The sequence below is a fragment of the Gallus gallus genome, chromosome 8, assembly GCF_016699485.2.
Source record: "Gallus gallus isolate bGalGal1 chromosome 8, bGalGal1.mat.broiler.GRCg7b, whole genome shotgun sequence".
Lineage (NCBI taxonomy): Eukaryota > Metazoa > Chordata > Aves > Galliformes > Phasianidae > Gallus > Gallus gallus.
The window spans coordinates 27,185,222-27,209,707 of NC_052539.1; the positions used below are offsets into that span (position 1 = coordinate 27,185,222).

General features: G+C 45.5%; 1 protein-coding gene across 8 annotated transcripts in view; it reads right to left on the reverse strand.

Moving 5' to 3' along the window:
• Window positions 1–1,291: 1,291 nt before the first annotated feature.
• Window positions 1,292–24,486, reverse strand: part of DOCK7 (dedicator of cytokinesis 7) — an 88,029-nt gene continuing 64,834 nt past the window's right edge. For 4 of the 8 annotated variants that reach the window (XM_015291142.4, XM_015291138.4, XM_040705174.1 and 1 more), the window contains 20 exons: window positions 22,818–22,987; window positions 21,749–21,903; window positions 20,999–21,181; window positions 20,395–20,530; window positions 19,595–19,691; window positions 17,363–17,459; window positions 16,553–16,687; window positions 15,717–15,869; window positions 15,130–15,288; window positions 14,797–14,897; window positions 14,086–14,278; window positions 13,365–13,508; window positions 12,559–12,690; window positions 6,966–7,100; window positions 5,937–6,026; window positions 4,988–5,224; window positions 4,413–4,556; window positions 3,443–3,549; window positions 2,284–2,451; window positions 1,292–1,808 (listed from right to left, as the gene is read on the reverse strand). In XM_015291142.4, coding sequence (XP_015146628.1) covers window positions 1,766–1,808; window positions 2,284–2,451; window positions 3,443–3,549; window positions 4,413–4,556; window positions 4,988–5,224; window positions 5,937–6,026; window positions 6,966–7,100; window positions 12,559–12,690; window positions 13,365–13,508; window positions 14,086–14,278; window positions 14,797–14,897; window positions 15,130–15,288; window positions 15,717–15,869; window positions 16,553–16,687; window positions 17,363–17,459; window positions 19,595–19,691; window positions 20,395–20,530; window positions 20,999–21,181; window positions 21,749–21,903; window positions 22,818–22,987 — 2,779 coding nt within the window. In that variant the 3' untranslated portion in view covers window positions 1,292–1,765. Of the gene's footprint in view, window positions 1,836–2,283; window positions 2,452–3,442; window positions 3,550–4,412; window positions 4,557–4,987; window positions 5,225–5,936; window positions 6,027–6,965; window positions 7,101–11,536; window positions 11,552–12,558; window positions 12,691–13,364; window positions 13,509–14,085; window positions 14,279–14,796; window positions 14,898–15,129; window positions 15,289–15,716; window positions 15,870–16,552; window positions 16,688–17,362; window positions 17,460–19,128; window positions 19,147–19,594; window positions 19,692–20,394; window positions 20,531–20,998; window positions 21,182–21,748; window positions 21,904–22,817; window positions 22,988–24,486 lie in introns of all 8 variants that reach the window. The other 4 variants (XM_015291141.4, XM_015291137.4, XM_040705173.1 and 1 more) reach the window with 2 other exon arrangements.

Consider the following 24,486-nt stretch of genomic DNA (forward strand, 5'->3'; position numbering starts at 1 on the left):
GGTGCGTCTGTTCTGACAGACCTCTGCTTTCTGTACGGGCCGGACTCAACTGGCAGCCTCTCACCTGCTCAACAGCTGTCTGGTAATTACTGCAGAGATGAATTACAAATGCCATGAGACACTGTAACCATACCAAATAATTTCACTGTCTAAAATGAGTATCCATATCATTAAAAAGAACACCAAAATAGAACTGAAAGCTTACCTTGCCCGCTATATATTGTTTCTGACTGCAATGTGGGGTTTGCTGAATTTCAGCCTGAAAATAAAAGTTATGTTTTTCCTCACCCGATCAGTACAGTCCAACCATGCCTTTGGCATACAGACATACATAGAAAATGGTCTGTTGTTGTTGCTGGGATTTCTTCCTACCCTTCCTGAAGGGTTAACTTGCCCCAGTGGCTGCTGTCCTACATTAAACGTGGCCCCAGAGAAGCCCCACCAGCACCTTGGGAAGGTGAGTGGCAGAAGCCAACAGAACATCTCTGTCAGACTTCAAACGTCAAACTCGTACACTAAGGTAAATGGTGACTGTATAACTGCATTTGCAGCTTTAAAGGCTCCTCTCTAAAAGTTACATATATTTTTTTTCTTGTTATTTTTTCACCTACACATACATATTTCTGTTTGCCTGCTTAGGTGTTTATGTACAGTGAGCGAGCTGGAGTTAATCACACGCCCTATCATCTCCCAAGGCCCCTGGTTCAATGCACAGAGGAATAAAGGCAAAGACCCAGACTGAGTGGCTGTAGGGTTGGTTCCAACTTTGAGACCAGCTTCCTTGAAGTTCTGTTAGCCACCAAAATCACTGCCTTAAAACAGATCTTTTCATCACATAATTAACAACGCGAGGCCTGCTGTCTATGTACGCTCGTGACTCAGTTCATCTACTTTATCATTTTCTTCCTGTCTTCCCCCCACGAAATTAGTTTTTACATTGAAAAAGGGCCAGAAGAAGCAGCCTAACTGCACGTTGCTAAGTTGAACTGCACACTGACATTACACCGGGTTACTGTAGTTGGACTTCTAGTTGGTGTATGCAGTGATGGTGCTGGAATTCTCCTTCACCGCTACCAAGAGAGGTGCAATGCCAACAAGGTGTGCCTTCATTCTACTGCTGATGACAGCTGGAATTATTTCCCTTAGCAGCAATTTGTATTCAGAGTTACAAAGGAGAAAGGGCAACAGTAAAGCAATCACTGCTTGGATAAGAAGCGTTAGTAAAGACTTACCTTGCTCTGAAAGCTTCCCCAAGGACGGTGAGCTCTGAAGTCCAATTCAGCACAGGGAATTAAAGTGTAAACATTCACATATTTAATAGTACCATCAAAATAACCATCATCACTACATTAAAAACTTCAAAAATGCATTTGCGTATGGTCCTAATATAAATTAAATATAGGAACTAAAAGGAAATAAATTTAACATTAGAGAATGCTATAAATAAAGGTAAATGCGTTTAGTGTACCTTTGAGTCATAAAAATGCCTTAAAAAACAGGTAACTTTACAGCTTATCACCAATACTCTGGATACCACTTTGATTTGTTTCTCAAACATGGATAAGTAAGTCTACATTTGACAATTCAAAATGATTTTTTTTGGCCACTGAACACTCTGATGGAGGAGGAGGTGTGTGGGAAGTCCAGGATGAAGTCCAAGTTTTATTTCACAATAAAACTTCTTTGATTCCCAGCGCTGATAACAAGGCTCTCTCTTTTCAAAACCTTACTGTTAAGTGCTTTTTTATTTTGGTTTTTAACTCGCTTAGATATCCATTTTGCGAAGGCTCATCCTGCTGAAGGAGTCTCTGAGGGAGAGAAAACACAACGGTGAGCTGTTTTTCAGGGTGAGGTAAGAAGCCTCTTCAGATGAGAGATTCTGTACATAATTGCCAGTGTTTTCTAGAGGAGAAGCAGCACAAACCCCCTGCACGACTTAAAGATTTGCCTGGAATATCCCTACCGCACTCTTTTTCCAAATTCCCCTTTTCACAACGCTTCTTTATCCTCCCCGTTGCCCTTTTTCTCTGACCAACGCTTCCATGAGAAGCTCAGAACCAGGGTTGTGTTCTCCTAAGCCAACGGAGGAACAAAAGGGACCATAGCAAACACCACCTACCAGAACTGCTGGGAAGGGGACGTGCTCTGAGCTCAGGAAAGGAGGGGAAGAAGGATGGACTCAGCCAGAAGCCCCACATTAAGAACAGGTTTCACGAGAATGTCAAACACCCCCTCTTTACACCCTCCTTTATCTCTGCAGCAAAAGTGAAATCAAATATCCACCTGTGGCACGTGACTGGCAACACAGCCTTATACAGCTGCGGGATCTTCCTGTTTATCAAAGGCTGCAGAGCTTCCTTTAACCGGTGGTAATTCCTCTCGAGCTCCCGCTGATACTCCTTCTGGTCCGCGCCGATCAAGCTCTTGTTCTTGCGCAGAGCATCCTCACATCTGGAAGACAAAAGCCTGTGAGACTTGGGCACGGAAAAAAGGGCACACCTGCTCATTTAATAACACGGCAGCTTTCATTCTCTACTTCTAGGATGACACACAGCATCCTCTGCCATCTTGTCTTTTGGGTCATAAAGACAGCTAAGGCAGCTGACCTCCATGGGGAAAGGAGAGGGTGTCACGTTTCCAGTTTCCAATTCCAGAGAGAAACTCAGTATTCATTTCAGTTTCACTCTCCAATTACATTTATCTTTGCTGAAGAGAAGCGAAAAGCCCACCTCCACACAGTGCTTCCTGTCCAAGATTGAAAGACCTGCTGCTGGAGACAGACCTGCGAGATGCTCATTGGGATCTCTGACTGGGAAAGATGCAATTGAAACAAAGGGCCTGAAAAGAACTCCAACATCAACACTACCTATTACATATGGGAAAAACTACGTTGCCACTGGAACTTTTTTTCCTTGGAACATTTTAATTTCAGTACTTTTTTTTAATTCCTCAATGCTTACAAAAGATACTGGCTTAAGGCTGCAGTTTGTATTACTCAAGAGGAAAGTACAGCAGTTGGTACAATTCCTTCAGAGAATTCTGCCAGCGTACTTCCATGTGGTTTGGACAAATTCACATCAGAAGGACAAAATCACATCAGGACCTCCTGGCCCTGCCAACCTGTGAGTTCATTTGTGCCAGGGTGGTGAGCTGTGTTCTGAAATGGGAACGCTTGGTCACGACTGAGCTGTGATCACTAATTCCTTCCCAATATACAGCGAAGCCAAATGACTTCAGCACCTGACCTGATGGAAGTCATGGACCAGCAGCACCAGAGAGACAGGGAACCAAGTGGGAAACTGAGGAATACAGCTGCGTATGGAAACCAGACAGAGGAAGTTACAACATGAGCACTCCTCTCCCCGACAGCCCCTGTGTCAGTGCTCCTGCCTGCTGCAGCAGTAATAAAGGCACCTGGCAGCTGCAAGACAACACTCCATACCTTTTTGTGAAGTCTTTGAAACAGAGCCGTAGTTTGTTATGATGCCTGAAGAGCTTTGGGTCGTTGGGTATTTCAGATAAGAAAACTTGTGCAACTTCTAATGGTCCCTTTAGGAGCAGAGAGAAAAAGTAAGTTTCTCAGCACCGTCACATCCACTCACTGGAGAGACTTCTTGCACATAGAAACATCTGCAAAATGCAACATCTCCCAGCATGCTTCTTAAAGAACTGCAGCTGGTAGATCTGGCATCAACCACCAGACATCACCACTGCTGCACGGCTTTCAGGCATCTGCAGAACTAAAACTCTGCTTTTGGAAAACAGTGTGAGAATGTGTGCGGTTCTACATTTGTTTTCCCTTACAATGAATCCCGACAAAGTTTGCAGAACTGACAACTAAGCTTAAACAATGCAGATGGAACCCAGGCAGTCCTTGCCAGCGCTGCAAACTCAGCCCAGAACTTGGAACTCCAGCCGTGTTTTTCCCAGCCTGTTCCTTAGTGGAGGTTTACTCCCATTCCCTCAGTTTTTCCTCCGTGTTTCTCCACTCGTTAGCTTCGCTTTCCACTTTGTTCAAAAACCACAGCAGGACACAATCTTAGTTCCAAACGTCAGTCTGGCTAACCGAAGGTGAAGCAATAAAATCTCATGTTTTTCTTTAAACGAGGGAAGGAGAAGCAGTCAGAAGTGGCTGCAGATGCCAGGAAGGAACAGGTAATGAGGGAGAAGGGCCATCTCTATCTACTCAGCCACTTCCCAGACCTAACCATGTTTTAAGGACTCTTACTCAAATTGCAAAGTTACCCAGAGCAGCTGGTCTAGACCCACCAGTGATCCTGAACACATTCCATACACCGAATGGGGAAAAAGCCCATTATTTGGGTGATGTGGAAGTAAGGCCCACTGCTCACCATCCACTGAACAGAGCAATACACAACCCCAGCGTCTGCAACTCAGGAAGTGGTTCTCACCTGATTCACTGTGGTACCTACTGATCCCTGTAGCACCATCTGCAGCATCTTTGGGTCTGCAGGGTCTTGGTGGGTTGCAAAAGCTAGTTCTTGTGTTTTCTTCTGCATGTCCTCTATGGCAACTTCAATGGGCGTCAGAATGATCTAAGCAAGCAGCCAGAACACAGAACGCTTGTTACGGCAGAGAGAAATGCCTTAGGGTGGCACAATCAAGTGGCAGAGGACACCAGCAGGACAGGTATAATGTGACAGTATGAATGGATGACAAGCATTGGAACTTGCTGCCCAGGGTGTGAGGTGGTCGCTGTCCCTGGAGGTGCTCCAGAGCCGTGGGGTTGTGGCACGGATGGGCACAGTCAGTGGGTACGGTGGGGTGGGCTGGGGTTGGACCAGATGATCTTAAAGATCTTTTCCAACCCAAATGGTTCTACAATTCTATTCTATGACTCCGTGTGGCCCTGGTGTTTAACTAAACGTACAAAGGTGCATCGTGCAAGAGATTCAGCAACACCCACTTCCCTTAGTCTTGTGTAAGGAGCCGCGGGGATGTCTGCTGGGCAGAGCGCAGGCCTCACCTCCTCTTTGTGAATGACGTTTATCCTGGTTTTGATGTAAGGGAAAGCGTGGGACGTCGTCAGGATCGTTTTACGCTTGAACTGCTCGTGCAGCTCCCCGTGAGCGCGGCCGTCCAGCGTGAAGGGCGTGCAGTACATGAAGCGCCGCAGGTTGTAGTTTTTGTCAAAGTAAGTTATCCTGTCCTTCATCTCGTACGTGTCAAAGTAAGGCTCCACGTAGGTGATCTGGATGTAGGCCTGCAGGAAGGAAGCCAGGTGTGCACAGAGATGAGACGACCTCTACTCCCTGCACTGCCATAGCCTGGTCTAACTCCCCTGCAGAGCTAGGACTGCTCCTTGCCCTTCCTCAGAAGCATCACGGTGATGTTGCTGGGGTGCCTGCTGACTGCTCGGCACTTTCTGGACTAGATACAGCACTCTGCCCCTCTCCTCTGAAGCTCTTCACATGAAGCTTTTCCTCCCTTTCTCTGCAGATAATGCCTTGCTCTAAACTGGAGTCTTAATTCCCTAGCCACGTTCCAACTATTTCTGTTATGCTTAAAGGAGCTTAAAAGACAAAGGACAAGAATGATAAAATGCTACAGCTGCAAAAAAAAAGAAAAAAACACCACCAAAAAACTACACAGAGGCCAGTGAATGGAAAACTCCCTTCCTTCCTTGCATTTCATAGAGATTACAGAGACAGGCAAATGCAGCCTGAGTCTGCAGCGTCTCTTTGTCTCCTGACCTTCCCTTCTGCCAAGCCCCCAGGGCACATCACACAGGGCAGGAAGGAAACAGCTAATTCTGCACTTCTTTGCTGGGAAGATTTTCCCCACCTCCCTTCTCTGAGACACTCTCTTCATGGAAACATCACCTACTTGGTGAAACCCAGGGCAAGGATTTGGCCCCCTGTGTCCATGTACACTCAGGACCAGTTCTACTGCTGACCCTGTGCTCGTGTTCTTACCTTGTTGGGATCTAGTTTACACTTGTCCACAGGGTTTGAGTCCTTGATCACTTCGAGCACATCTTCACCAAACCGTTCTCCATAAAAACCCTACAACCAAGAGCAAATGCACTGAGACACAGCATCACACGCACCCATCAAAGGTGGGGGTTGGAGAGACAAAGGCACATTCAGGGGAGGTGAAGCTCCAAATGCCTTCAACAGCAGCTGCACCAGGGCTGAATGTGATCTGCTGAACCTAGGAGAATTCAATCAATTGCATTCCAGGGGCAACAGGAAACAAACGAGCCTAACACCCGGAAAGCCAAGAGAACTCGGGAGCCTTCCAACTGCACACACGCACTGCAGGGCTTTGAACAGACCTCTGAGCTCGCTGTGTGTCTGTGAGCTCAACTGAAAGCTGGGGTCAATGCAGGATCTGCTTGGCAATCAGGTGCTGCGTCAGAGCGCGGCTCTGCTGGGCTGGATGAATGGGTCTGAACTCAGCTTCATGCGCCCAGACCTCAGATAACGCTGCTGCTGTCAGTGCCGTGTGACAGCAACTGAACCATGAGCAACAACAGGAGGTCAGATCTATTCTAGCAATTAAACAGGGCCAGGTCTAAAGAACGAACTGGTGCTTACACTGGCACCCAAAGCCAAGGTAGATTGATCAGAGTTGCCTTTGCTTGCTCACGGCTGAAACAAACTTCAGAGACCTGAGATACCCACTTTGGGGGCTCTGAAATTCAGCCTCTGTTAAGGGCACTGTCTCGAGGAGAAGAGGAACATGATGGAAAGGTGAGAGAATGAGAGTAGAAAGCAGTGCTTTCCAACAGCTGGATTCTGAGAGGCATCTCAGCCTTTTTTCAAGCCCAAGTCATCCCATTCCTACCAGGCAGCTGATGAGAACTGTGACCACTGTGAAAAGCCACAGATTCTCAAGTGATCATAGCAGGTCTGCAGCTCTCATGATTTGGGAATGACGGATGGAAAACAGACAAACTGCAGTTCACAGAGAGAACCGGAGGCCGGCCGCAATCGTCTCACCTCAAGCCTATGGGAAATCTCAGCTAACTTTGTTATTGCAGGCTCCTTGTAAACAAACTCTTGCTCATCCAGGTCTCCAAACTTGGTTCCATAGAAACCGACCCTGAAGTAGGTGCCAAACATCCTCTTTCCATCCTAGGTTTGGAGAAACAGAAGGTTATTTCAGTGTGGGGACAAGCACAATCCAAGCGTGGCTGCAGGGGGGCTCCTGGCGTTATGCAAACTCAAAAAGAAATTAAAAATGAACAAAGAAAAAATATAGAAAGAAAGAAAGGAAAGAAAAACACACCTGGAACTCAGCATGAACACGTTTAGCAGCAGACACCGCAATGAGATTACAAACTAATGTGAGGTTATATGGATCAAGGATGACCATCAGCCCAACCCTGCAATGCCTTCTGCTACCCCAGGAGGAGCCTGAGGGCGTTGGATTTGGGGAACAAAGGTGAGTTCCTACGTTTGGGTATTACTTCAGGCTCTCTGAGCACTCTGCAGCCATCTCTTGGCCTGGCCCATAGCTGCTGACAGGACACTGCACACAAACACCCCTGGAGATGCCCTGCAGGACCCCATGATCCATCCTGAGCTAACTGCAGGGTTGGGCTGATTTTGATGCCCGGGGCACTCACACACACACGCACACACACACGGGCACTGCTGGAACAGCACACGGCCCCGGGGGTGTCACAGCCTCCTAGGGACTGACTGCCAGGATGGAGGGAGGGCCAAAGTCACTCCTGCTGAAAGCAGATGCAATTCACTGCGTCATGTACCTGCTTCCTTTTGAGCCAGTGGTGAATTTGGCCCAGAAATGCAACAAAAAAAGAAGAGAAACAGAAAGATTTTTGCTGGAAAGTAACGAAGAAAATCTGATTAACAGAAAGAGGAAAAACGCTTTAAAAATAAACCACACCTCTAATCTGGTTAAAACAATTCACTCCACATGCACAGACCAGAAATGCTTTTCAGCAAGAAACTGTGAGATGTTCACCTTTACTCTCGTGAGAAGGCGTCTGCACAGCGCTGTGTGCCCGACTTGGGGCAGGGTTTGGGTTCAGAGAGCACCTGTGGGTGTCCTGGCTGCTGCACATGAGTTTTATTTGGTATTTATTCTGTATTTTTGCTACGGCAAAACTGATCTCTTGTGATGATGGTGAACACGATCTATGGAAGGCAAGGAGTGTAAATAAGGGTATCTCAGGAGAGCTCCGAAGCACTGCCATGGTGAGGTGCTGGCCTGAAGGACACGGTGGGCAGTGCTTGTTTTTGGGGTGAGGGCTGCTGCCTGCCCCATGGGGCAGAGCTCAGCTGTGCCCAGCTCTGGCCAGAAGTGACCAGGATTTGGCCCTGTCTATGGGGCACATGAGTATTGTGGTACAAAGCGTTTGCAGAACCTGGTTCCTACAAGGTAGGAGCCACACAGCCATCTGCACACATCACTTCTTACAGCTGGTGTACGTTTATGTTGCCATAAAAGCAACAACGAGAGGGGAAGAAAATGCTGTCTGTGATCAGCATTAATTAATAAGCAGTTCTGGTAGCATTTACTAAATGCATAAAATAAGAGTCAAGCCATGTGGGACTGGGAATTCCAGCAGCTGGGAAGCCAGGTGAGATCCAGCTCCCAGTGCACACTCCCTCCATCACCATGAAGTCCAGATGCACAGACTTGCCCTGATCAATCCAGTTGCTGACATTCAGTTATCATGAGGACCTCATGGAGAAGGAGCACTGGTTGGCCCCGGCGGGACAGAGCATCTCCACCACACAGCCCTGGGGCCATCAGCCATGGGCTGAGCGGTGACCGCTCCCCAGCAAGGGAAGCATTAAACCCTCTGTGTTCCCCCCAACAAGCTTTGTGAGAGTGCCTTTGGAGTGAAAGGGTCTGCACTGGGAGGTGTGGAGCAGGAATGCCTCCATCCTATTTACAGAGGCAGTTTCCCAGTCTGAGGCCATGTCTGGCAATCTGAGCCTGGAAACACTCCTCAAGGTGAGCGAAGGCCCACAGGCTATTCCCTGCTCATGGGGGACATTCAACAGCTGTGAGCCGCATGGGACGAGGAGAGCTCAGTTTCTTGCCTGGAGTTAACACGAGATGGCTCTGCAAACCTCACTAGGTTGAAATTTGGCCTATACCAAAGTCTCTGGGACCACAGTACTGAAATGGGAACGTGTCACTTAAATATACTCCATGGTCTTGTTTCTGAGAAGAGCTAAAAATGCAGATACGAGGGAGAAAATATTAAAAGCATTTTATCTCCTATTATTTTTTGAAAAATAATAGGTCTTGGGGAGGAGAAGAGAATGAAGGTGAACACTGAATAGCCATCACAGAACCGGCAGAGCAGACAACAGCCACCATGACATATGAGGGTTCATGATTTGTTATTATGCATGGTAAATACCTTTCAAAATTGCTGGGAATCAAGTTTGAGTTATCTCTCGCATACACACAAAAAGCTTTGCCAACAAGATCTGAAAGAATCCAACATGGGAGTTCTGCTCTGCTTTCTCCACCAGCAGAGCTGCAGCTGCCTGCAGGCAGAGCCAGCCCCAAACATGCACGAGGGAAGGTGACTCCTTCGTACACACTGTGCAGAATGCAAAATCCAACCACCTCTGCCAAAGAGAGCATCCTCTTTTCTTGCTCAATTTCACCCAAGGTCCTCTGCAGCATTGCCAACTATCACAAATCTTTCAATATACGTTTTCCAATGTTTTTCAGTTCCTGGAGTGCTGCTATTCGAGGCAACACCACCTTGTATGCTCCAAAAACAAGAAAATAAACAACAGATAAAGGATTCAACATTTATTAAACCAACAGAGCAGCAGCAGAACCCACCACTCCAAAGGCATTGGTGCCACTCAGGCTTGTAGTTGGCAATGCTGCTCTTCCTGGGACGCACGGGGTGCACCCTGCTGTTGGCATAGCTTGTTGGTAAAATGAAACTGGGATTTCCACAGAGAAAAACCAAAAATAAAAAGGGGTGTGGAGGGGAAGGGGGAGGAGAAAGCAAAAAAAAAAAAAAAATTCCACAAGTAGGAACTTACCACAACAGACAATAGTAAGAGTGGGGAGGAGGGTCAGCAACCAGGGCGATAGAGGAGAAAACAGAAAGTATTTAATTAGGGAAATTCCAAAAAACAAACAAGCAGCAAATTGGCAGCAAATAAACTTTAAAATAAAATTAAAGAAAAAAAAAAAAGGGGGTGAGCACCAATCGAGGTATTTAAAAATAAGGAAAAAAGGCAAAAAAAAAAAAAACCATGCAACAAATCTGAAAGCTACGAAGCACAAAGATCAGAAAAGTGTGGCAATGGAAGAGCACGATGACAGACGAGAACATAAACCATGGGTGTCTTTTACCATGCAATAAAACATGACTGAGTGATGTTAGAACCATAACCAATGACAGAATTTTCTTCAGGGGTCGATTTAGGGGCAGACTAATCAAGATAGATGCTCACAGGCCTTCACGTGCATTGGCTACTGGACATGGATGGTTGACATTCCTATGATGTACTCCAAGCCTCACCTGCTGGGACTTCTCACAGGAGCAAGCAAACGATTTACAGAGCCAGTCCTTCAGTGGCAGGGGCTATTTTTAAGCTACTGAATTTCATTTCTTGCTAGGCCGCAATTAAAAACCATCTTTGAGACATCATCAGCCCAAATCGTTTGTCACACAAGGCAAAGGAACTTTGACCTTGGCCCCAGTTCAGGCAGCGTGGGCTTAAATGCTCTCCTGTGTTGGAAACTTGGGGTGAGATGGCTCACACTGAGTCTCCTGATGGACAGAAAAGCAGATGCTAACTGGACAGCTGAAGTCTGTGCGAATAATGCAGGACCACACTCAGGAAACACCCGAAGTTTCCTCTGTGACTTCCTGACACTCGTGTACCAACTGTGCCAGGCCCTCGCTGATCCAACCCTCTGTGCTGGGTGCAGCATCAGATGAAGCCAAGTGCTATGCTTGTTTCCAAGCCAACATGTGGTTCTCTGGGTGCATGCTGCAGAAGTGGGAACAACCAGCCTCTACACAAATGGAAGCAGCAAAACTGACTCCAGTTGACACAACTGAGCTGTTTTACTGCCAGATAAAAGCTACATAACCAATTGGTTGTTCTTCAACGGACAGAATAAAGGAACCTATTGCCTGAGACACAGCTTGCACATGCCATAAACCAGTTTTGTTTTCCAGTACCTCTGAGCATTATTGCTTAAATCGACCCCTGTGGGTGGGGTGAAAATATGGTATGAAGGGATGTTGATGCTGATGGAAAGAAATATAAACGAATTATATAAACAAACTAGTGATGATACAGTGGCTCATTCACCAAAGAACCTCATTAGTGGAATACATCAGCATCCATGCACTACCTACAGCTTCTTATGAAGAATTTCCTACTACAACCACAATCGGTTTATTGGTATTTCTTTGGTTAATGAATTCAGTTTTAACAGCAGACAGCAACAGAAATACCCACAACTAGCACATGTGGGCAAGCATTGGCGTGAGTCATCTGATAAATCTATTAGTGTTCTTTACTAACTAAATGGAGTTACCTACCTCCCAGCCAGTACTCTGTGTAATAAAAAGTAAAAAGCGCATGTCACAGAAACAAAAAAAAAAGTCCAAAAGGCCAAAACACGACCATCATTGTAAGGCAGCATAAACTTGAAAAGCTTTCAATGATTTTAAGACATCGTGCAACCAAAATAGACTTCTCCGGCCCAGAATGACGCCCAATGATTGTCCCTTATTGGTTCATTTAACCTCATTAATCTGGCAGCGCCAGAACATGGGGAAGACAACCAGGCCCTCAGCTGCTGAAGACCAGCTGGATCCCATGAAGCTGATGCACTGATTGACATCTACTGTCAGCATAAGGGTAACTACACCAACAGACAACAGTGTACTAAGCAGCCCACAGCCAGAAAGCTGGCTGGGGTGGGGGCTCAGAGCAGTACTGGCACATACTGCAGGAGGGTCTGCCGAGCCCATGCCTGCCTGCAGTGAGGGCATGCACCCATCAAGTATCTCCCAGAAGCTTCTAGAAAGTTGCCAAGTGCTCTCATCGCCTGCTTAGCTGAGGTCTGTTGGGCTTTGTGAAGGCTGGTAAAGTCTGATGTCTCCCATCAAATGCTCAGCATCTGTGCTGGTGGGTTTTGCCACCAACTATGTTTACAAAGACTCTCTCAACAACTTACCCACCATATTAACAGGCAAATAAAACTCCCAACATTTCTCAGCATTACCTACCACGCTACAGACAAGAAACAGTGGTTCTCCCAGAAACAGAGCATGCAAAATACATTTTAAAACAGCACCTGAAAGAATTAACTGGCATGTGATTGGAACTTTTTAACTCTGAGATAGTTCTGAAGTCACAATAAAACTTGGTATGTGATGTTCTCCCATGTTTCTCAAGTCAAATACACAGAGAGAGAAAACTCCAGTTAGTGATCCTTGCATTTACTGTGGATCACCATTTGGCAGTTCTCGGGTAATCTATTAAAATGGTTTTTTCCTTGATAGGTAGCTTTCATTTGATCACAATTCACATTGCAGCTGAAAACCCAAATCATTACCTGGTGGACAATCTTGCTGAAAGCTTCTTGGAGTTTACCGTGAATAGTAGACAGCTTCTTGGCATCTCTGTTAGCTTCGTGAATAGGAATAAGGACTTTGTAAACCTCATTAACAGCTTCATACATGCCAGCCTAAAAAACAAGGGCCACCAGATCGCTCCATCAGTTCAGCAGCAAGAATGATACCTACTCCCAGCATTCACATTTTAAGACTTCAAAACAAAAAAGGGGTTCACACAGCAATAGGCACTGTGATGTAAGCAGCACCTTCTCCTTACAGTACACCTATGTCTCTAATGGAGATGATCCATGTAAAGAGACAGTGCCCCATACAACTTAACCAGCCTGCTACAGCACTTCTAACTCTTTGTTCCAGACTTAACTGCTGCTTGTACTTAAACCCAATGAATATTTAATACTGTGCTGTGGGATATAATTCACTTGCTTTCATTTGCTTCTGATGGATACACTACCACCAGCTCACTAACACTGCTCACACAAAGCTCTCAGCCTACCCACTTGGAATAGGAGGAAAAACAGTATGGCCTTTATCTGCCACTGTGAGCTCCAAAATGCGCAGTGTTCAAGTGAAAGATGTTAGGAAACCAAAAAGGCCTCTTTGCTCCCCAGCCCCGCTCACTGCAGTTCACTTGAGAGGGCAAACTGAGCTGTCTTAAGCAGCTCAAACTCCCAGTGCTCCACGTGAATTAAGCAATTATAACAGAGCTATGCAGCCTCACTGAGAAAACATTTCCCATGCCATTGCCCACGAGAAGGAGAGAGATAAAGAAATTAAAGTCTTCTACCATGGAGAAAGATGCTGCAGCCTGCTCCAGCAATCCCACCAGACCAGCTTCTGTGAAATACTTCCCAGAGCAGATACCTTCTTCATCTGGTGACACGACATCATCAGAAACTGCTGACTCTTCCAAAACATTCGAAGATATGTTCTGAGGAGACACAGCACACATAAAAATTTGTACCCCATTTAAATGACATTCAACACTTTGAAAGCTTGATGATTTTCAAGCAAATCCTGCAATGCTTAAAGCAGCAGCCATCACGTGCTTTTTGTTTCATCTCCTTCTGAAACAGCAGGGCACTTCAGCACACACTTAGGCTGACTGGAGTGGCCCACGTGTTCACAGCTCACTGTGTGCCTGTTTGCTCTGCTCAGCGTTGCCCTGCCTCACGTCAGTCACAGGAACCCCTTCCATAAGTTACTTCACAACGACTGCGCTCACTACACAGTGGCTGGACTAAACAGATGGTAAAGAAATATAACTTTCATGAAGAAATAAAAGCAATTGGATTCATTCAGCCTACAGATGTGAGGCTCAGGGGAATCAAGCTGTGTTCAAGCATAAAGATTATTTTCAGAACTTGCTATGATGCATTCTCCTCAAAATAAGCTGAGTGAATGCAGTGTGAATATCTAAGCACAGGAATATCTGGTACATGGGGGACGCTCTGCATCTTAGCAGCAGTGACAAAACCCCAAAATACACTACAGAAGATAACCTTTACCTGAAATGTAACGCATCCTACAGGGAGGTATTTTCGGTCCTCGAGCATGCTCAGATACTCAGCCACCAAGGCTGCAGAGTGGACCAAACACTGTGCTGACTCTGCATGATTGCTCCTCTCCGAGTGCTTTCCAGCCATGTTCTGTAACCAGGTCAAGCGCAGGTCAGGGGAATTCTGATAGCCCTTTGCAATCCTAGTTAAAAATAGAAAAATAAAAAGAGAGGGGAAAAAAAAAACCCCACGCACAAACTGCAATTAGTATGTAGTTATTCCTGCTTAAGCAACAATCACTTCACAGATTTCTTGGCTAGCTACTGGTGGGCAAGCAACTGGATCAGCCTAGTGATGGTACACTGCTTCCAAGGATGACTGCTGAAGCTCTTGACTAAACTTCATATTTCACCTGCAGACTGGAACTGCAGTGTCACTGCTCCAAAACTATGCTCTGTAATGGCTCGAATGAACAACATCTCAGTCCAAAACCAAAGAGCAATCAGCTGTGTTTATATTAGGTGACGTGAATCATGGCAAGCAGTGCAAAACAAGCTTAAGTTAAAAAAGTAAAATGATTGCCAAACGCATGACCAAGATTCACAGCAACACAATCCTCAGTGCTCTGAATACAGAAGTGCTATAAGTACTAAGCTTCCTCAAACACCAGCTGGACACTGACATCTACTGTCCCTGCAGTGCAATGAGTATGGACTCTACCTGTACATCAGGTCAATTAGCATTTCTGGATCTTCCTGGTGCTCCTTCATTTTAACTGTGTCAGAGAGGATCATGTGGAGGTTGAACACCAGATCTTGGACCTGTAAAAAAATACACTGCTGTAATGAAGTGGCAATGAGAATCAAGCTACTTACTGCTATGCCAGGGCTACAGCTGCTCTGCCTTTGTGTGGTTACCTCACTGTCAGAACTAATCAAGGATCTGGGTTTGATGTACTCAGGTCACAAAAAAAGTACATACCTCCTTCAAGGAATGCATGTAAATTCCAGGCTGCAAATGAACTAAATGCCACTTCTTCTGTGGTTCTTTTACCTGATCAGGAAACGTTGTCTCTCTAAGTTCCAGATCTTCTTCAGCATACGTTAAAATAGTCTTCAAGGAACGTCGTAAGAATTCCTCATTGAAATTCTGGGATGTCCCCACCAGGGACGAGAGAGACATAGTCACCTGCATTTTCACTCTGGCGAAGTTCTGCAACAGAGAAATTGTATTTCAACAACCTGCCAATACTGTGCACTCACTGCTATCAGTCCCTGGGTCCACACTCAGTGCATCCCTCCAGCTCTGCTGCTCAGCATGCTCATGGCATGCCTTGCTGAGCACTTTGTGACAGACAGGTATGTGGGTACTTACAAGATATACCAACTGAAAGAGCTGAGGCTGAGAACTTTCTTAACACTTCGAAGCACATGTGAGTTAGTAAACCTAAGATCTAATTAGAAATTAGCAACACCTGGAGGAAAACAAAATCCCAGTATTTCTAACCCATTTTCATGCTTGTCTAGCTGATAAGCCCTCTAACAGCCTTTCCTTCACATGAATGAATACACAGTACTCCATCCAGAGGTCCCCAACCAGTTCCTATATAATAACCCAACGAAGTGCAGCAGGATACTCACATTGCCAATCTCAAAGTTTTGCCTCATGAGTAGGTAAAGTGAGGCACTCGCGTGTGACCGTATTGTGCTGATGCTGCTGCTACAGTGCCTCAGGAGCCTCAGGCACAGATCTGCACACTGCTCAGTCTCCTCCTCAAACAGCAGCTCAGGGAACTGGAAAAACAGCACATGAGAAAACTACTGCCTGGACTCAGACATAAAGGCCACAGTGATCTTAGCAGCAAGCGTACACCAGCATTAGAGGAAGTTCAATCCCCTCTGCTTTGAGAGGAATTAGGCTGGCTTGAATCACTTCACTTTTACAGTTAGAGAAAAGCAGTCACTGGCAACACTGGAAGACAACTCATTTTACCTATCCCACCACCCCTTGCTCCTGCATCTACATCTTTAGATCGATTCACACTGATTCCAAAAACTCAGGCTTAAACCTTTGGGCTGTTCCCAGTGCATATAGAGAATCAAAGTTTAAATTATGGTTCAAGTAAAAAAATAAATAAATAAAAATCAATTTTAAGTGAGATTCATCCTTAATTTCAGCTGTTCTTTGTGCTGCCTGCTGGCTAAGTACATCTGCTAGCCAGCAGGAACCCACACCACACTCACTCATCGTAAACTGCACCTCTGTGCACAGCTGTCAAACCCAAAGTGCATAAATAGAGGACCTCAATCACAAAAACCATTCAGGTTTTATCCATCCTGAGACCCAATTTCCTGAAAATTAGTCCTGCACAAAACAATAAATGTTTGGTGAAGTGACAACAATGTAAAGGGAAAAAACAGCCCCGTCCTCCATCAGCGCTGCTCAGGATATATTACAGCATCTGCAGAGAATTCACCTTTGAGACCAAAGCTCTCTGTGTGGCGAAGCAGTGTTGGAGATAAAGTGCACTTTGGTTGCAGGCCATGCTGTGCAGAAGCACCTTCAGCACCCCGCCGAGGATACTCTCTTTGGACTCCGTCACAGAAACAGTCTGCAGGCAAAAGCAAACCAAGGGTCATAGGAGCACAAGCAAACCTCCTGGGGGAGCTGCAATAACCCTGCTGAAAATCCCTTTGGCATGGAAAAATTGCCCACTTTGCTGAGCCTGTGTAACAGTCACATTTCTGAATCAGCTCCAGGTGATGGAAATCTGACCCATGAGCTGAAGGAGACGGAATGACACAAAACTGCCCTGTGTCCATGCTCACTAGTGGGTAAAGAGGAAACAGACAGACTTTGTACCCACAGCAAGGAGTCTGGAGGCTTTCCTGCACTGTGCCAATGTGTACAGACACAGGAGACCGACCTGGAACTGAATGACTTGAGGCAGACGTGGGAAGGAACCCGAGGAATTTGTTGTAATGGGGCAATATTAGCCAATTTTTTACTGTTTGTTAACAGAGTTTTAAAACCAAATGCTTCTTATGCTACAAATAAGGAGCAATCTTCAGAAAGTCTGAAGGAAGCTACAGTAATTAAAAACCATGTTGTAAAGGGCTGAGGATGAGGAGAGGCATTACAGTCCTTCCTGCTGCTGCAGCAGTAGACCTGAACAGTTCTGACAGCGTTCAGGCAGTCAGAATGGCAGGAAGGTTCTATTTAATGAACTGCTGCCTGGCCAAGTGATCCTAATGGTATTACATCTCTTTTCTTCTCCCATCCTTACCTGTACAACTATCTCTAGTGTATCCAAAATAATTAGATTTGCTTCTGTTGCAAGATTTCCATCAATAAGTGCTTCATGTTCTATCTCTGCTCGTGACCTATTTGGAGAAGAGAAAGCAATAAGATTACTTTCTGTTAAAGAAGTAAACCCACATATTCTCCACTTGAAAATATTTTCTCACTGGCAGGAGCCCCTCGATTACAATGCACATACTTATTGCTGGACAACACTACTGAGATACTTTAATGTGTCCATTCATAAGGACAGGAAGAAAGACTTGCTTTTCTTACATACACAAACTTACAGGTGACTTATGATCCTCATGCTCAGGAGAGACCACACTGCTTTCTGACACTTCATTGCTCTCCCAGGAAGACAACAAGCATTTAGAATCAAAGTCCAACTCAAACTGGTTTAGTAGCATTGTAAGGCATGCAACAGCGAAACCAGGAGCAGAACAAATGGTTTCATGTTGTAGGCTATGGACACACGGTGGTGCTACACGAGCTGGTATTTATGCACTTTGTTCCCAGCAGCCAGACTGGCTGCAGTGCAGAGTGCACAGCGTGGAGGTGTGATCTCTGCCCTCTTATGTTACATTACATGACAGTTTTTGAAGAGTATCTTCCATGCCATAAATAAAAACCCACACAACTTTGCTGTTTAACACCAGGTACTCACTTCCCTCAAAAGGCTCACCAAGTTCCTATCCCCACTCACACCAGAAGTCTCAGGGATTCAGCAGAAACCACCTCATTTCAGCGACAGGAGCTGCACTTGGCAAAGCCCCAGTGCTGTATTTAAAGGGCCCAGCTACAGCTTGCCCTACACAGGTGCCATCTCTGACAGACTCAAGCCAGGCCAAATGGCACTGGGGGTGTGACGCAGAGTACTGACAAAATCCAAGCAGAGCACACACCAAGGAGGATGGAGCTGACTCAGCTGGAAGTGTTCCTGGATCCTGTATTGCAGCAACACTCCCGTGCCACACTGCTTCCCATGGGAGCTGGGTCATACACTCATTATCTACTCCTCAGTCTCCAGAACGTGAAGGCTTGGTGCCTGATCCTTCCGGGCCAAAGAGAGGGGGCCCAGACCCTGTATCAGTAGTGAAATGATGAATTCTGCAGGCCAAACTTTAACCCAGTATAAGTGCCCATGGCTTTGGAGTTTGAACCATGGTGAAATTTATACCTAAATCACTTCATCAGGAGGTTAAAGCACACTGCTGATCTGGCTTTCCTGATGCCTCAGTTGGACTGCAGCCCTGGACAAGAAGCCACTACTTGACATAACAAGAGATCTACACTTCCTTGTTGAACAAAATAACGAGAAGCTGTAAAGAGGTACTTTCAAATCCAAGAAGCATCACTATGTCTTTGTGGGTAAAATTTGGCCTGACTTCCATCCAGGCTGAGGACCTGGCTCCTCAGTTTCTTCAGAGCTTCACTTGGGCTGAGATTACTTTCCTAGGATTAGGAACAATTCCATTGCTGGGAGGATGGAGACTGCAGGTTGCAATTTGAGGAAACAGAAAACGTGCACTGCAAAGCACAAACACAACTCCTGTGCCTTCCAGATTAAACCACACCAGGAGAGGGAATTATAAAGGAAATGGGTGTAATAAGCAAGAAGAGCTCATTCCAACCAGTTGCACACACACACACTGAAAACTTCTGCCAAGCATCACAAACAAGGCTGTGATGATTGAGTCTGCAGATGTATAAATGGCAATTTATAAGAACTGCACACCAACGCTACAGTACCTGGCTGGTTTGTGGCTTCTAAAAGCACAGCACATGTGGAAAAACAATCAAAGTGATGGATTAGGGCAGGAAAGGAAAGCGAGCTTTGACAACTCCAGAATGCTCTTATGTAATAAAGGAAATATGACATGGGAAATATATGCTATCTGTGAATATTGCTCACGAATCTACTCTCTAAATAACAGCTTGCTACAGGATTTTTAGAAGGACGTGGATTGTATTAGTCTTGTTAAATCTCATTTAAAAATACTGAGAAAGTAAGGAATGGTGGAAAATAAGAGTTAAGACAGGGCAGCGTTAGGCAAGAATATATTTGTACACTGCCAGACCTGCTCCAGTGGAGGGCTCAAATGGGCTCACACAAGAGCTAAGTGGACTGCTGCCATTAACCATCAACGGTGAGAGAGACCCTGCATTCCCACAGGCACTGTGACATGGTTAAAATAGAATGATAAGGCAGAGTTACTTGTCAAGCTTCTCTGTGTTTTGACGCCAGTGAGTCATATCCTTTCTCCATCTCAAATTCTCTTGACTTCCAAAAGCGCTCCCAGAAGGACTTCTCTCTGCAGGATAATATTAAAAATAAGAGTAGTATCTTTTATTTTTTTTTTTTAGTAGCAACTCTATGTTGCTCACAAGCAACAGGTGACAGCAAGCTATAACTTATTCCTTAGATCCAAAGCTGTGGCACTCAGACCCAAGATGTTTATATGGCCTCTAACTGTCAGTGCTAAGTGCCATGAGAGGTAACTTCACTTGCAGTCATTTTCACCCAAGTACTGAGCTAACTGAGACAGACTGCTGAGAGGTAACTAGCAGGGTTGCTGAGAAGCAACTTCCTTGGACTACTCAGAGGCCTAGGTTTAGCAGTACTTAGCAGTCTGACATTACTGTTTGTCAGCTGAAGACAGCGATGTCTTCGGGATGGTGCTGAGATCCCATTTCCTGCTTCACAAGCTTTCTGTCTTCATTGCCACTGCTGGGAGGGCAGGGAAATTTCATCACAGATAACAGATAAAGGCAATCAGGTCAGATTTAGGGAAAAAAAAGTACAAAGGTCCCTAACTCTCTGAAATGACTCATTAATTATGTCTCTAAAATATTTATTCAATACAGCCCACAGTGAGTGGCTCACATGTATCAGGAAGCCTCTGGCAGAGTAGGAGACCAAACCCAGGTGATTCTTGTCCTAATCCCTGGGCCATTTAGGGAAGGGAGTAGCAGTTTTTGATAAATGGATAGAGTGCAGAAGACATCTTTACTTACCTAACTGTCCTCTGCTTCTTCGGACCATTTCCTGCCTTGCTCCTATACTTCCCAAAATAGCCTCTTCAAGCTTGGCTCTCATGTCTTTTGACTTCTTGAACGTCAGACTGTTCATTCTTTCAAACACTTTCTTGCCCTGCAAGTTGCAAATGACAGTGAGGGAAGAGGTTTTCAATTTGGATTATTTACTAAGTGTAACAACTCCAAATATCATTCCTGTATGAAAATAGAAAGAAAGGAACATAGGTTTAGTTGCTAACGAGATGATCTACCCAGATTCAGCAACACTTCAAAAAGCTCTCTTATTGTTAGGAGCAAGCAAAATGACCAAGAGACATCTCCTTCACCCTGCTGCAGGTCCCAGATGAGTGGCAAGCAACACAAGCTACATAAGAAATGAAAGGAGACAGAAACACTTATATGGCTGAAAAGTAAACATGGAAGAAGGCCAGAGGCTGCACAGAGAAGTGCTTAGCCATGGGATTTAGATTACAGGAAATACCGAGAGAGCAGGAAATGCCTTTCTGGAGTTGTACAAAGGATGGGAGTGTAACATTTCTCTGTGAGCCTTAGAAGAAACTTCAGGAGGTTTAAATACCAGTACCTTGTATTCAAAACAGGATACGCAAAGATAAAGCAAATCCAGCAGGCGATTGAGCTGCAGCACTGACAGGTCTGTGAACCACTTCTGTAAGACACTTTCATCTGCATTCTTGAGCACCCACAAGAGACAGATCAGAAGGCTGCGGCTGGACTCTGTTGAGAAGGTGGAGTGCTGCCTGCCGCTCTGAAACAGACAGGACAAGACGTGTCACAGTGGATTTCATGTCCAAATGCTTCAGGCACCACTGAAAGGACTTCCATAAGGTACTACTCTGGCCTAAATAACTGCCGGGTAGAACAGAAGTGAATAGAGAGAAATGGAAGGGTCTGCTAGAACTGGGGAGATTCCCTCTCCTGTGCAGAGAACAAGGGAAATGGCCCATTTACATCTTCAGCGAGGTGAGACTTGGATGTGGTAGGAATTTTTTGCTTAGAGCTTATAGCAACCATTGTAATTCACAGAGCTTTTGTGCAATTGTTTCAGAAAAAGGGAATCTTTATCAAAAAATTCTTACATTTTCTGAGGTTTGTTAATTCTCATCCCTGCCTGACACGTATAACCCCAATGGGACAGGTACAGCAACACGCAAAAGTGATTTGTTCCCCTTGTCTTTCACCCTCTACAGCTCCCAGCTACAAACTGATACGAGTCTCTGCTGCTCACTGATCAGCCCTACAGGGCGTGCACATGTAAATATTTGCTTATTGACACAGGGTGAGGGTCAAGGAATAGGCAGGGATAGATTTGTACCGACGAGGTGAGTAGAAAACTGCTGGGCCTGGTGAGCTGAGGGACCGATGTTCCTGCGATGGCCATGGCAACTGTTTGGCTTATCATGCTTCCACTCTCGCCTTCATAATCATCAGCAGTGACACAGCTCGGCCTCCCTCGCTGATTGTGACTCTCTGCCAAGAACACACACATTCTAATTAATCCCCAAACTCAACACATTAATCCCCAAACTCAACCCAGCCTCCCTCTGCAGTGCTTGTTTCACTGAGCCATCTAGGAAGGCAAACTGAGAAACATCACACGCACTGATAGGGTCCTGCAAGTAAACAGGGCTTACTATTATTTGGGATTATGCAAAGCTAAGACAGTAACAGTTTTCAAAAGCAATCTATACAACCTCAATATCTAGAATGCTTTTGAAAACAGACTTTTCACTCCTTTGAATACCCGACACCACAACCTTACTTTTTGCTTTATTGTGCCATTAAGCTCAAAGGATGGCGAGGACTCCAAATCCCAAACTACTCCAGAGCAGACCCTCTGCCCTGAGCTGACACATCCCACCTCTGCTTCTCTGCAGGGAGAGTATAAACAGGAGGGGGAATGGCTGTTTACAAGGGTGGGTAGTGACAGGACAAGTGGGAATGGTTTTAAACTGAGACAGGGGAGGTTTAGGTTGGATATGAGGAGGAAGTTTTTCCCCCAGAGGGTGGTGACGCACTGTTCCCAGGTTGCCCAAGGAGGCTGTGGATGCCCCATCCCTGCAGGCATTCAAGGCCAGGCTGGATGTGGCTCTGGGCAGCCTGGGCTGGTGACTGGCAACCCTGCACATAGCAGGGGGTTGGAACTGATGAGCATTGTGGTGCTTTTCAACCCAGGCCATTCTGTGATTCTATGATTCTAATTGTTCTGAGCCTTGCACAGCATACAGGATGACTTTTGAATTGGGTCAGAGCAGAGAGACAGGCCAGGCTTACACAGATAGCAATTAAAATGCACTGCTGGCTTTTCACTTTATGCAAAGGAAAGAAACACTCCCACTTTGCGAGCAGCTGAACATACACCCATAGCACAGAATAGGAGATACCTGTAAAGTCATAGAGCTGAGGCACCGTTTCCATGATCACACCAATCAGAGGTAGATACAGCATCGCCACCCGGGCCTTTACCTGCGGGTCAGCGTACCGCGGGTCCGAGTCGTGACTGGACAGTAAGTTGTGTACCATATTGATGACCTTCTTATGCAATCCAAATAAACTGTTAAAAGAGAGTTGGGTCACGCAGATTAGTTAATATCTTCAAAGCAAACTGTATTTTGTAACTGAGTGGTTTCAGAAAAAAAAAAAAAAAGAAGAAGAAAAAAAAAAGAAATCCCAGCTTTTATTTTTAACTTCACACAAACTGCCACTGCAAATATTCTTCCATCACCCAAGGATTTTACAAATGGCTGGTTCTGACCACGCCATATGAAAGGTACAAAAATACCCTGCTGAGGTGTACGCCCGACGTGATGCGAGCACTCTCACATCTTCCATACAAAGCCCCAGCTTCGCAGTGCTGCTGTACTGAGTCAACTGAAGAATGCCAGGAGAGATAGGGAAATACAGAGGATGGGGAGAGAAACTGGAGAGTGGGTTTAGTGATATCATTTGTAGTGCTGTTTTCTGTTTCTATTTAACTCCACTTACAGACAGAAAAGCCCTCCTAAAACAGAACGGTGCTTTTATCAGATGATCAGGAAGTTTCTGCCTCGGTTCCCTGAATCCCCATGCAATTATTCAACCAAAACAGACTACGGCTCAGTGGCTGAATGCAAAATGTCAGAGAAATGGAGGGGCAGAAGGAAAAACCCAGCAAGAAGTGGCCTTTGTCATTATTAAGACGCAAACAATGGCGGGGCCCAAGCACCATTCCCTCTTGCAGAACACTATGTGTAAGCCTAGTGGTGCTCATGCCTTATGAACATAATCCCCCTTTGACTCTTGAGAGCTCACTCTGCACCTCTCAGTCTCCTCAGCCACCACACAGAGGGCAAACTCTCCCAGAGCAAATAGCACGTATCTCTGTAGCTATTTGCTTCTGGAGGCAAACCAGTCCAATGCAACAACTCTACCCCATGCACAAAGCAGCCAAAGAAGCTCATACATGATGCAGTAGCAAAACATAAGCTTCAGTGTTCAGACCTGTGGTATTAAAACAAGGGCGGAATTTCAGGCAGTATCCACTTTACCTGAAAAGTAGAGTTGAGTTCTGGTTAAAAAAGACGAGAGGATCTGACTGGATTGTTGGGGGGTTAAGGTGGTTATAAAGACACCGGTACAGGTTAGGAAGACATCAGCTAGGTGAAACTACATTTCTCTCTGTGTTTTTTTACATCACACCAAGATAAATCCTACCACTGCCTCGTCTTTATCAATGAGATCCTCAACAGCTAGGAAGAAAATGCTTATTTAAATAACTGGCAGCACAACCTCCGAATCAAGGTTAAAGAAAAAGCACTGCATTATTTTGAAGGAGTGGCACCTAGGCTGCACTTGAATAGCTGGAAACAAGCTATCCTGCAGGCAATGGAACTAAGTACAGGGAAAGCACATTCAAACAATGCAGTGTAACTAAAACCTAGGGCTACATGGGTTTCTTTTTCCCTTTTCCTGAACAAAACGGGTACAGGATCAATCCGTATGGAGGAGGAAATGTGACCTGCTTATCTTTCTGTCTGATAACGCAATGAAGTGATCCTGCTGCCCTGCACCGGC